Consider the following 12797-nt stretch of genomic DNA (forward strand, 5'->3'; position numbering starts at 1 on the left):
CTTAATGAAACCCTTTTTGTTTAAAAATCTCTCATTTCACCAACYGGGAAAGGCTGCCATGGGAAAGCAGGTCTCAGTTTAGAAGTGATTTTTTTCATGTGGAGCCATGAAAGGCCTCTTGTTTTTCAGTGGGTTTTAGGTCTCTGTTAAAAGAGAGGTGAAGTTGGTGAGAAACGTGTCGGAGCCTTTGTGCCCCGGTCACGGCTCTGGACCCCAATCCTAGAATCCTTAGGGTTGGCAGGGACCTCTAGAGCTCATCCAGTCCAACCTGCCCTGCTCCAGCAGGGACACCCAGAGCACAGGGCGGCATCCAGGCRGGTTTTGAAGACCTCCAGAGAAGGAGACTCCACAGCCTCCCTGGGCAGCCTGTGCCAGGGCTCTGTCACCCTCACAGGAAAGAAGTGTTTCCTTAAGTTCCTGTGGTACTGCTGGTGCTTCAGTTTGTGGCCGTTTTCTCCAGTCCTATCAGTGGCCACCACTGGAAAGAGGCCRCCCCCTCCTCCTCACTGCCTCCCTTGGGGTATTTATAGASACTGCTCAGGTCCCTCCTCAGCCTCCTCTTCCTGAGGCTGAACAGGCCCAGCTCTCTCACCCTCAGCTCGTAAGGGCTTGCGGAGAGTCTCCTCTGTGTGGATTTTCTTGGGAACAGTGAATGTCCTGTTCCCACCTGGGACAATGACACAAYGTGACATTTTTCATACCAAGGTTCACACGTTGAAAGAGTAAACGCAGTGTAACACGGGGTATTGATTCTTTTGAGTTTTTATTTTGTGTTTTCTAATAAAACTTTTTTTTTCTGATGACTAAGACCACATGTATTTATTTGAAAGTAAGATTTTTGCTCCTTACATAAATCTTTGACGTCATTTGTGCGTTTTGATTTGGATATTAGCGGGAAGGTGAAATACTGGAGAGTGCTTAGAAATGCTTCAGAGGCTGGAAGGTTTAGTGAAGCACATCTTTAGCAATAGGCACACGTCTAAAGAGCTTCCCTACTCCTAATTTTGTTCTCTAATATCTTTGGTCCTCTGTGGCTGTTTTCAGTTAATTAATTAACTCAGGGTTTTTCAGACTGTGCGATTTAAATTGATGTTGTTGAATTAATGCAACAGATGTATATTATTCAATAATGACCTATTACCACTTTAGCTTGTGCCTGTAAATTTTAATATACTTAAGTCAACCAGTGATGCAGATAAAGCCTGGATTTCCAAAGATTTTTAATGATGTAACTTTAGTTAAAAACCACTGTGGGCTGATTCTGTGACTGAAATGGCCGAATGCCTCTGACAGCCAAGGGTTTGGTCTCCAAGTTACTTTAGCCCTTTACCAAACAAAAATCCTACTTGTTTTATTTATCATTATTACTCCCTCTCCTCCTTTACCATYGTATTTACATTAGCATGTATTATCGATACATAACAGTTGCTTACTGTTTATTTTTTAATTTACTTTTATGTCTTGAACTGTTGCATAGTAGAACATCCTTTGGGGTTTGTGTTTTGTTYACTGTTGCTGGGTTTGTAGAAGTCTGACATGCTATACAAGGGCCAAGACTAGATGTATATTTTCCTGAATTAGGTCTATAAATAATGGCAGTCGTAGTCCTTGGAAAAACAATATTTATTTGTCTGCCTTCTTATGTGTGAATATTACATTRCAGTGGTTACTGTAATGGTGTAGGGTCCTTAAAGCAAGAGCCCAAGAGCTTTTTATGTGGTATAGCTTTGTATTTTYCTAATGCTGATAAAATCCATAGTTTAATTTTAAAACCTTGTCACTGTTATGTGGCCTTATATCTTAGGAAGTTCAGGTAATACAGTGCAGCTTTTGGATGAAGATGAGTTTTCCTTACTGCAGTGTTCCTTCTAGTATTCCTGTGGCACTAAGCCCTTCATTCAAGAGTGACGTGATAAACGTTTTCCCTTTCCTAGTCAAAATATAGTTGGCCTTAGAGAGGGAGGTGAAGAGTGGATGTTGACGTGCGTTGTTCTTGTTGCGCAGAGACCAGAGCTGCTATGATATCATCCCCTTGTACAACGCCATGAAGAAGAAGGTGCTCTCCGACTCGGATGAGGTGAGTGGCTCTGTCCTAGCCAGGGGCAGTGATAGGCCACGGAGATGGGGCTGATGCCCCTGCCTGGCTCGATATCAAAGTACTGAGTTCAGTCAGCCTAAGGGCGTAGGGAGTCATTTTCATCATCGATTTCTTCTTGTCAGCCAGGAAACTGGTAAAAATCCAGCTCCCTCTCCTGTGGAGCAGAGAGCTTAAAGCTCTCTTGGAGAATGGAGAAGTTACGGGGGTTCCTTAGACTTCTGAGAGGTTTTCAAACCTGACAGTCACATGAAATGCCTTCCAAAGCACAGGGATGTACTGGCAGAGACTCAATTATAAGTGAAGCTTAAAAGGGCTCGGCTTCTCATRTGTGTTTATATTTTTTTTAACCTTTTTATGCGACTCATTATCTTGCTCAAAGGAAGAAGAGAAAGATACAAATGTGCCAGGGACTTCCACTAGGAAAAGAAAGGTAAGATCCTGTGTTTTTTCATTTTGTTTGGGTAATGATTTTTACCTCTGTAATCAATTTGAAAAGTGTTTGTAAAGAAAAGATTTAAAACCAAAAATGTTTTTTTTATCATATAGTTTCAGCTTTTGGGAAGTGCTGAGCTTCCAGTGACTTAAGTAGTGCTCTAATTGAATGTAAAGATAATTTTCTCTGTGCTGTGGCACAGCTATTTAGAATTTATATTCTGCAGTGTACGTTTTTCATTCCATTTTGTCAGAAAACCTGGGTTTGYTTTATACACACGAGGCAATGTTGTCCTTCCAGGATCACCAGCCGAAGCGGCGGCTGCGGAACAGAGCACAGTCCTATGACATTCAGTCGTGGAAGAAGCAGTGCCAGGAGCTGCTGAATCTCATTTTTCAGTGTGAAGACTCTGAACCCTTTCGACAACCAGTGGATCTCCTTGAATATCCAGTGAGTGTTTTAGAATAGGAAGTTAGGTTTAGAATCTCGCTTTCACTTTTGCTAATTCTGAGTGGTTTTCCAACTCTTCCAACTGAAACTTCAAGCAGCTCTTTATTTTCCAACAATTTTCTTAGCAGTTGGCTTGGCTGCCACCTGCTAATATTGTTTGTCATTGTCTTTTTAAAGAAATTTCACAATAAGCTGTTCCTATCTGTTCTCTTTAAATACTTCAATTCCTAMATATATTATATTGAGGGATGTCTTAGTTCTTGAGTAAATTAAACTTGTGTAATGAAGAATGGCTTCCTGTGTGCAAAGTGCATGTGTGAAGCAAGTACAATATTTAATTGTTGCTTGTGACAAATGTTGTCATGGCACTTTTTTCTTTCTTAAATGGAATAAATAAATAAACTGTTCATAACAGTTATCTGGACTGCTGGAGAAAAATTACCCCCTTTTTTTTTCACGAGTCACAGTTCACAGAAAAATTGTAGTGAAATATTAACTGAAGTAACAATGATTATTTTTTTCCAAATTTCACTTTCTACCTGGGTGATTTCAGTGGAATTCAGACAGCCATGTGAAGCCAGTCATAATTGCAGAGCACTTTTAACACAGAAGTCTTTTTGCCTCGGGTCTCTTTCACTGCGCTAGTTTTACTTCCAATAACAAAGCCAAGTTTCCCCGTGCTTTCTCCCCATCCTATCTTAAATTTTTATTCCAAATATCATTCCAAGGTGATTCATGGAGAGGTAAGTCACTGCCTGAAACCAAGTGCTTTTGGAGGAGGTCACTTTGGTCTGTGTTGCCACCTCTTTAGGCCAGGGGCCTCGTAATGCTGGCTGTAACCYAGAGGAGCTGCCTCTGCAGCTGCAGGGAGCCCCAGTGAGGGGGGAGGAGGCACCTTCCAGCCTCGGGCCTCCCCAGGGCTCGCTGGCCTTTCCCACCTCCAGAGGCACTGGCTCGCACATGCAGCTGCCGTTTGTTCTGATGGATGAAGGTAACCTGTTGTTAAATGGGTATTTGAGCTTTTTGTCATATAGATGTCTCCCTGTTTCCTCAGTAATCTAGGGAAAAAAGCTCCATCATTGATTGAAGGGCCTTAAATAGCCTTGAATTGAAAGCTATTTTGGCCAGCAGACTTCCCATTTGTTTGAGTATTGCTTTCCTAAATTGCCATGGCCCCATTTGGGAAAGCACTCAGGTTTCAGCAGAGAGGTACTGGGACTGGCATCAAGTTCAAAAGACTATTCCCACTTTTTTCTTTTCTTTTTTTTTTTTTTCCCCAAGATACTATATTTTAGGCTTAGTATTAAGTTAAACATGCTATACCATCCAGAGAGCTTTTCATTGAATTTTTATATCTCAGTTTATCTTCATCGTGGAATGTCACTGGTTCAGCAACCAGAAAAATGAGTCATGTATTTTGGTAAATCTGTTTATAAAGTTGATTAGATCTTGTGTGGGTTAGCATTTAAATTGTACCTGTTCAGGGTGTCCACCAGGACTTCGAGTATGTAGGACTATAAGAAGCAAATTTTTTTTAGTGGTCCTATTGGAAGAGGACAGTATGGTTTTGTATCAAAATTACAAAACTTGCTTTAATAAAAAAGATATATCAAGACTTGAAAAAAAATGTAATTGGTTGCTTTGCTCTTTTACAACAGGATTATAGAGATATTATTGACACACCAATGGATTTTGCTACTGTTCGAGAAACGTTGGAAGCTGGCAACTATGAGTCACCAATGGAGTTATGTAAAGATGTGCGACTTATTTTCAGCAATTCCAAAGCCTACACGCCCAGTAAAAGGTCAAGGGTAAGATTTAATTTTTGTGATTTCTGTTTGTAAAAAAGCTTTAACTGAACAATATAAGGTAGAACAACAGAAATACTCTAATCGATTGCCTTGAAAACAAGTTTAATTATTGCTGGTGTTCAAAAGGGAATACTTTTGATTGAATAGTATGGCTTCGTATATAGCTTTGTACAGAAAAAGGATGTACGCTGCTGAAATGTCTGAAGTTCTGATGCTCTGCACACGTAGTTTGAAAATAAATATGAAAGCTCATCTAGAGGGAGAAACACACTGAAGGATTGCTCTGCAGAAATGTGATTGTGTGCAGAGTAGTGACATTTCACTGGTATTTGTGAGAAGAGACTAGATGTTCAGAACACAAAACTCATGTCCCAACTCCTCCAATTCTGAAGTTGCCCAAAACCCAAATAACGACATCTGGTTAAGGTGGAATTAGGAGCAGACAGAAAATTTCTCTGCTGTTCGCTGGTTCATGAGATTGTAGCAGATCCCTTAGGGTAAGGGAGCCGTTTATATGGAATACACCGGGGGAAGCTGCTGTGGGGCTGGTGCTGTGGGGCTGGTGCTGTGGGGCTGGTGCTGTGGGGCTGGTGCTGCGCACGGCAGAGCTGCCGCTGCTTCCCCCAGCTGGGCTCGGGCTGCGGAGCCGGCGGGAGCAGACGCTGCACGTGCTGGTTCCCCCTGTGAGCAGGGAGCTGGGCGGCCCTCACAGATCCTTCTTCTGAGGCCGTGGTTTAGGTGTTGGACAAAATACCCGGATTAGATGAGAATTCACCCTGCTGGTGAAGTTTGGCTGTTGTGAATGGCAGGGGGATTATGAGAACTTTACAGTGCAGGGGCAGGTTCCTTGGTAGGGGAATTAGCAAGGGAGACTGGTCAGTGGTTTCATCAGTGTCCTGCCTTTTGGCCAGCATCAGAGGGCAGGGAATTGCCCCCCATATAAGGTGTATCGATGCAACTTAATGCGGAAGAAAATTGGTTATTTTGACCATAGGTTTGCCAAAGTAAATGCTTTGAAGGGTCTCTACTTACGGTTCTGCTGAAGCTGGAAGGGAATGTGTTCAGGAAAGGCTGCTGGAAAGTGCCCAGGCAGGGATGGCTGCTCAGGTGGTTCCTTCCTCCTGCTTGCAGAGCACAGCCCCAAATAGTCCCTCTTTCTGAGCCGTGCAGCTGGGCAGTGCCAGCCTGCACCTGCAGTGGTGCAAGTTCATGGAGAGCAGCTTTAGGTTTGCCTACAACTTGCCTGTGTTAACAAGCACATTTTTATAGGTACGCTTAATGATAAAGAAGTGTRATGGTGCCTTGGAAGAGCATAGAACTTGCTCATTTGCTGGCTTCTCTTTGTACAGATCTACAGCATGAGCTTGCGCCTGTCTGCCTTCTTTGAGGAGCATATAAGCTCTATCTTGTCAGATTACAAATCTGCCCTGCGCTTTCATAAACGGAACACCATAAAGAAACGAAGGAAGAAAAGAAGTAGAAGCAGCTCCATGTCGAGCAGTGTTGCATCCAGGTACGTCCAGTGTTCATGGAATGTGCTGCAAGTTTGACATACCTAAATTAGAACTTAGGGTTGKTTTTTGGGTTTTTTTTTTTTAATACTTCCTATACTATTCCCTATATTGCAGAGTGATAGATTTGACATGCAAGTCCCTATGATGTGGATGGTTTTTAAACTTTAACTAGTGCTATCCTAGTGCAAGTGCTTAAAATCCGAGTGACTGCTAAACATGTGCAATAAAAGAGCGTCGTTGGGGTAGCGGTGGCATYGTGCTTGCCATGTAACTGCAGCGTTTGCTGTGATCCTTCATTTAAGGTCCGCTTTGCAGAGGCTCACGACTATGTGAATTTCCACAGTAAATGTCATATTTTTAGCATATTTCATACAGACATGATCTGTTCACTCCCTAAATTCAATTTTTATTTATTCCTATAAAATAAAAAAGTGGTCACCCAGTTGACACGCCGTTATTCCTTTTGCAGCCCTGAGAGGAAGAGGAGATTAATAAAAGCTCAGCCGAAGGCGGATAGCGCTGCCCCCTCGTCATCCTCGGCACCCGTGAGGTCGGCCGCCCTGAGACAAGTTCCGGCTCAAGTGAACGGAAAAGCGGCCGAAGCTTCGTCCCTAGTGCGGACTAGGAGCAACAGGGGAGTGACAGACGGGGCTGTCCCGGAGCAGCCCTCCACTTCTGCAGCAGGGAAGCCTGTGAGCATAAAGCCTGTAATTGCAAAGCCAAACACTGCTGCGGYGTCGGGCAAGTCGGGTAAGTGCAAGGGGACAGAGAGCACTGTGAAGGTTTGTGAGCACCAGCCTGGCGCCCTTCCATCTAACTTAACTTGTCTCTGTGAAGGCTGGTCCCAAGTCCTTGAGCTGTAGGACTTTAGGGTTCATCAGAGGAAAGTGAGCGAAATTGTGCTGTGTTGTTTCGCTCATGAAGCCTTTTCACTTCTAGATTACTGCTTGAAACYTTTTCACTCCTAGATGACTGCTTCAGGTTCTTGTGTAGAAGAGCTTGCCTGACTTCTGTTTGAGTTAGAAAAGGTTGAACATGCTGGAATCTCATTRAAAATGATTAATTCAAGTTTTCTCTTTATTTTTGGTCTTTTTAGTACTAGAGAATTCAACCAAACATTCCAAGAACCAGAATATTTTACCAATTCCTACTCAATCTGATTATGGTCATAACACTAGGAATAACACCACAAAAGAAAATCCCGAAAAAGAGAAGCAAATCAAACGCAAAGTCAAGTCATCCACTGTTAATCAACAAGGTAAGGATTTTTTGGAACATTTTATCCCCCAGGTAGTGACACAGCGGCTGCAGTTGCACCTTTGCCTTCATAATTTTAGGGTGAGGAAGTTAGTATGTATTATGATTTAATGGAATAGGAAGGTATAATGGATAGTTAGTTTCTTGCTAGACAATTAGCAGGGTTTGACTTCTAAAACCATATCCATGGTATAATCATACCAGTTTGGGCATGTTAACATATCATAACTTAATTTGGATTACTACAAGTGTGATGTTTTCAGCGYAGGTACAGAAGTGATGAATTCTGTRATTCCAGAGCGCTAGTCTCATGTAATTTTCTGGCTAAGATCACTTGCTTTTCCAAAATGGGGTTAGGTTTTGAGTTTGAACTCAAGGCTGCCGTGGAGACAGATCCCCCAGCTGCAAAGGCTTTATTGCTTATCCAGCAGCTGGGGTACGAACTGTGCTTGCTAGATCTCTACTACTGTGATACTGTACGTTGAGGGAAAAAAAGGGCATTTAACTGTTGTTAGATCTAAATGCCCTGAGATTTACAGTTAGATTTAGATCTAACTGTTGTTAGATCTAAATAGTGTGTTAAATTCTGCCCTGGCATTGGTAGTCCATGCAGAGAACTCCATCCTCTTGCACTCTTGGAGGAACAACTGCATGTGCATGTAAAAAGCCCTAGCTGCTTCTCAAGACAAAGAAGAGTGGAGTGGAATTGTAGTTGAAAAATGATAACTGTAAGTAATGGTTCAGTTCTCAGCAACAGCAGGGGAAAATTTGAGGGCAAAGGTCTCCTCACGTGACCTGGCGTGAARTTTTAAACACACCCATTTTTGTGGACAAATGCTTTCCAGGATTCCGCCTGAGCCGAGCATTTATTTGGCATGGAAAGCAGAGAGGTTCCACAGTGTGCCAGGTGGAAGTGCTGCATCCCACAGTACTGGCTGAAGCTTTATTTGTAGCTCGTCGTTGGGTCTCAGCTTTTGACAGTCTGGCAGTCCCTGTTTATCATTTTATTGACACTGCTTATCGTTTTATTCGTGGTTGTCATGTTACCGGCAGTGTTTCATTCGCGGTGTGAGGGCGGGCGCGGGTGCCGCGGCGCTGACTCTCGTCTCTCCGCGGCAGAGGGCAGGAYGGGCGCCGTGGCGGCCGGCAGCGTCCAGGTCAACGGGCACGGGGGGCCCCCCGCGAAGCCGCCCGTCAAGAGGGGGCCCGGGCGGAAACCCAAGGTGGAGACCAACTCCACCAACAGCAGCTGCCAAGTGGTACACAAGAAAAGAGGCCGAAAACCCAAAAAGCTGCAAGTTGCTGAGCAGAAGGTTGCGGAGCAGAACGCGGTCCAGCCCACGAGGAGTCCACCGGAGGAGGCGTCGGCCTCCACTGCGTCGTGCAATTCCCTTTCTGAAAACAACGTGAAGGAAGACTTGTTGCAGCGAAAAGGCCGTGGGGGTAGGAAGCCCAAAAGAAAGGTGAAGCAGCATCAACCAGGCTCGGACCTTTTAGTTCCTGCCAACGTTAAAATGCAAACAAGGAGCAGGAGGAAGAAGATGGACGAGCCTATGGAGGAAGGGTCTGAAGAGCTTAAAGATTCTGAACCTCACATGAGAACTAGAAACCAGGGTAGGAGGACAGCCTTTTACAACGAGGATGACTCTGAGGAAGAGCAAAGGCAGCTGTTGTTCGAAGACACCTCTCTGACTTTCGGGACGTCCAGCCGAGGCAGAGTCCGAAAGTTGACTGAAAAAGCAAAGGCCAATTTAATCGGTTGGTGATTTTTAGCAAGGGTTTCACTTCAGAATGCTGTGGGGCAGGTACAGTTAAGGACCGAGCAGAACGCAGGCTTCTGCTTCCCTGCTGCTATTATGGGTTGGAAGAATGTGTTCTGATTTGGGGAGAAAAATTTAGCAAAAAATAAACTGAAAGAACGTTCTTTGAAAGAAATATATATTTTAAACTTTTGCTATTTATTGCCCTCCAAATAGGTTATGCATTTCAACAGGCGTTTTGTTCATGGTTGAGAATGATCGAAGCAATTTCTGACTGACTTACAGAATTGAGAATTACTCTGCTCTTGAGTAGTGCGTATTATCTCCACACAATTAAAAAGGTGATAGAACTGTTAATGCCACAAACTGAGAACAGAAGTCTATTTTTGACCAAACAAGGTACAGTTTTATTGATTGTAAAGTCAAGTCTCCTAGGAAGGCAGATTTTGGCATAAAGTGGCAGCAATTCACTTACCTTTCTATCAAATGCAAATGCAAAAATACCAAACTTTGCTAATCTGAAAATGTTTGATTTCAGTACTGATGGAACATTCAACTGCAAAAGAAGCCTAGCACAGGCTGTTGGTTTATCCAAGTTCTGCCAAACATAGCAAAAATGTAATCTCAATTATATATATATCCACATTGGAAAAAGTTTGACTAATGTCTAATTTTTCAGACCTTGATTCTTGTATCAATCACTAAATCTCTGTTTATTGTGCCAAAGACTGAGAATCAGTGCAGTGGAAAACCCTTTCTTTTCCTCCCTTCCTTTCTTTTGGAGTGTCAGTCCAGCATCCAGTTTGCAGTGATAAAAGCTGTGTCTCGTTGGAAATTGTAAGTCAACATTGTTCTGAGATGTCTCCTTCTTGGTACTTATGGTAGAAAATAATGCACTGGTGGGGTCCTTTGACAGAGATGTTTTGGACAAAATGTGTAATTGGTTAAAGGATTCAAGAAAACCACAGGACAGGTATGGAACTGCAGTGTTTACCTTCTGGTCCGGATAGATCGTTGTTCTACAACTTCAGACATGCTGAAAAGGCTGAAAAAGACCTACAAAGAACAGTGTGTGTGTGTGTGTGTGTATATTACTATATACATAAACACATAGAAAATGTTACCCAGGTAAAAATTCCTTTTTTTCAGGATTTTTTAGATAGCACTAGAATCGAAAATGAATTTTAAAATGTCATACTTTCTAGTTTAATTTTAAGGGGAAGATTGGTTATTTTCAATTATTAAGGTTAAAAGGCCAAATCACTTTTTATGCAATCATGTTTTATACAGTGGTCTCATTGCACATTGTGTTTTTCTGCACTTTTTATGGTATATCACGCTGACATTAGTCAATATACACCCTAAAGAAAAGATTCCATTTAATGATTGTGCCTTGTATTCTATTATTTCTTGCATCCTTAGTAAAATTAAGTTGTCTATTGTAAATGATAACTATATGACTTAGGGGAATGTATTACTATATGTACTGCTATGGAAAAGAAAAGCAGTTATTTATTTGTTTATGGTACATTTAGTTATTTTATACCTTTACAAACAAACTTTAATACCATTTTCTATCGCTTAAAACTTCTTGTCCAATTTTAAGGAAAAAAAATCCAGCAGCAGGAGTATTTTCTGAGGTCTGGTATGGTACAAAAATGTAACCCAAATTTGCAGATTACATCTAGCTTGGGAACTTTGGGTCGTGGGGAAGGAATCCGTGTGCGCGACCCTGCCTGGGATGGAGGAGAAGGAGCCACAACGGGGGCCGTGGATCCCTGTGGATTCTGCTCCCTTCTTTGGGGCCTAACTCTCTCCTCTCTCTATTCTCCGTTACAAAAGAAGAAAAAAAAAAAAAAAAGCTTAAATGTTGGCGTTTGGCATGGAGAGGAGTAGGAATAAGCTGATTTGGATGGCAAATTGGTATCCACCGTACGAGGTCGGTTAACAGAGTTCGTTACATCTGTTGTTACAGAAGCTGAGTCAAGTGTTTTCCAGATCCTCACTGATGTGCTTTGGTTACGACTTTGGGCAGCAGGGTTTGTGTTTCATTTGCATCSTTATTTTTTTCTGGAATGCCTTTCCTTGTTTTCCAATTAAACTGGAGTCACAAAACATGCAGTGCGATGGGAAGCGATGGTTGTACAGTCACAGGACAGCTTGGCGCTGCGGGGCGAGCTAGTTCAGCCTCTTCATTTCTTGAGAACTCGCTGATGAAGGCAATCATTTGAAAATGTGTAATTTCCTGATGTTATCTGCATTGTAATATATGAAATAGATTATATCTAAAATTCAACTTCTGTATTTACTCCGTTTGTAATAATGTTTTATATGGCATGTTTATGTACATATTTATATACCGGAAAATACCTTGTATGTAAATTTTGGAGGCTAAAATAATATGCATTCCCTTAACAGTAGGTAGAAAATCACACGTGTTAATTTGATGAGAAGAGAAGGCCTTACCTGCGGAACAAGGGTGCTGCTTCCCGCCCACTAACACTGGTGACTTTAGCCTGTTACTTTTTAATTCCTCCCAGGCGTGTTATTGATTTTCCTTTAAAATGAATTGTGCATCATTTGGGCCAGCCTTTTTTTTAAAAGAAGCAACACTAAAAATTTTAGTAGAAGTTAATACCAGATTTATTTAAAAATTCTATTTTTATAATTTAGCTTCACTAGCTTGCCAACGTTTTTATTTATGGGACTTCAGTCACCATGAGCCTGTGTGCATTTTGCTTGGGAAGAACCCATTATTTGCCATTGCAAAATACTGTGTCGACGCRGCAAACAAGAGCTTTCGGTCCTGACTCTTTTTTTTCAGTTTCCAAATGTGAGCAATAAACTCCTGACGATTCGCAGTGATTCGAGGCGCGCAGCTCCGTGCACGGCGCGGACTCGGGGGCCGCCGGCGCGCGCGGAGGCTGCGCCGGCCTCGCCGCGAGGAGCGCCCCGCCGCGCTCCTCACCCGCCGGCCCGGCTCCAGCTCTGCCCCTCCGCTCCCTGCGGATCCCTGTCCGTAGGGAGGCAGCGGCCGCGGGCGCTGCGCCGCTCCGGGGAGAAGGCGCAGCCGTGCGGAGAAACGTCTTCGTGCAGCGAGSGGGCTGCTGCGCCGGTGCTGGCTGTGGTTGTTTGTACAGTGTCCGCCTTGTGCTTGTGCCATGGGCGCCTCCTTAGGCTTGTACGGGTGGGGTGGGCGMGTTGAGTGTTGCTGTGGCTTCATATTTGTAAAGCTGTTAATTGGTAAAGGACCCCGATGCAGCACGTAGGATATATTAGTACCTATAAAGGACAAATTGTAGTGTAGAGACAACTTACTCACTGTATTGCTGTACCAATATTTTTCAAGTACCAATTTTGATTCTGTGCCAGAGGCTTTTGCCTTACCAAAAAATCAACTGGATACAACACAAAAAAAGAGTCTGGCCATTGGATAACTTCAGGCTTGCCACAACTCTCACAGCGCTGTGTCAA

The 12797-nt window shown here is 43.0% G+C and overlaps 1 protein-coding gene across 1 annotated transcript in view; it reads left to right on the forward strand.

Moving 5' to 3' along the window:
• Positions 1 to 12049, forward strand: part of PHIP (pleckstrin homology domain interacting protein) — an 83061-nt gene extending 71012 nt beyond the window's left edge. The window contains exons 29-36 of the mRNA XM_026038429.1: positions 2005 to 2077; positions 2478 to 2528; positions 2832 to 2981; positions 4640 to 4792; positions 6142 to 6305; positions 6776 to 7056; positions 7403 to 7568; positions 8678 to 12049. Of these exons, the coding sequence (XP_025894214.1) occupies positions 2005 to 2077; positions 2478 to 2528; positions 2832 to 2981; positions 4640 to 4792; positions 6142 to 6305; positions 6776 to 7056; positions 7403 to 7568; positions 8678 to 9329 (1690 nt within the window). The 3' untranslated portion in view covers positions 9330 to 12049. The remainder of the gene's footprint in view (positions 1 to 2004; positions 2078 to 2477; positions 2529 to 2831; positions 2982 to 4639; positions 4793 to 6141; positions 6306 to 6775; positions 7057 to 7402; positions 7569 to 8677) is intronic.
• The last annotated feature ends 748 nt before the right edge of the window (positions 12050 to 12797 follow it).

This window comes from Nothoprocta perdicaria, unplaced genomic scaffold (assembly GCF_003342845.1).
Source record: "Nothoprocta perdicaria isolate Ctin4 unplaced genomic scaffold, notPer1 scaffold_21, whole genome shotgun sequence".
Classification (NCBI taxonomy): domain Eukaryota; kingdom Metazoa; phylum Chordata; class Aves; order Tinamiformes; family Tinamidae; genus Nothoprocta; species Nothoprocta perdicaria.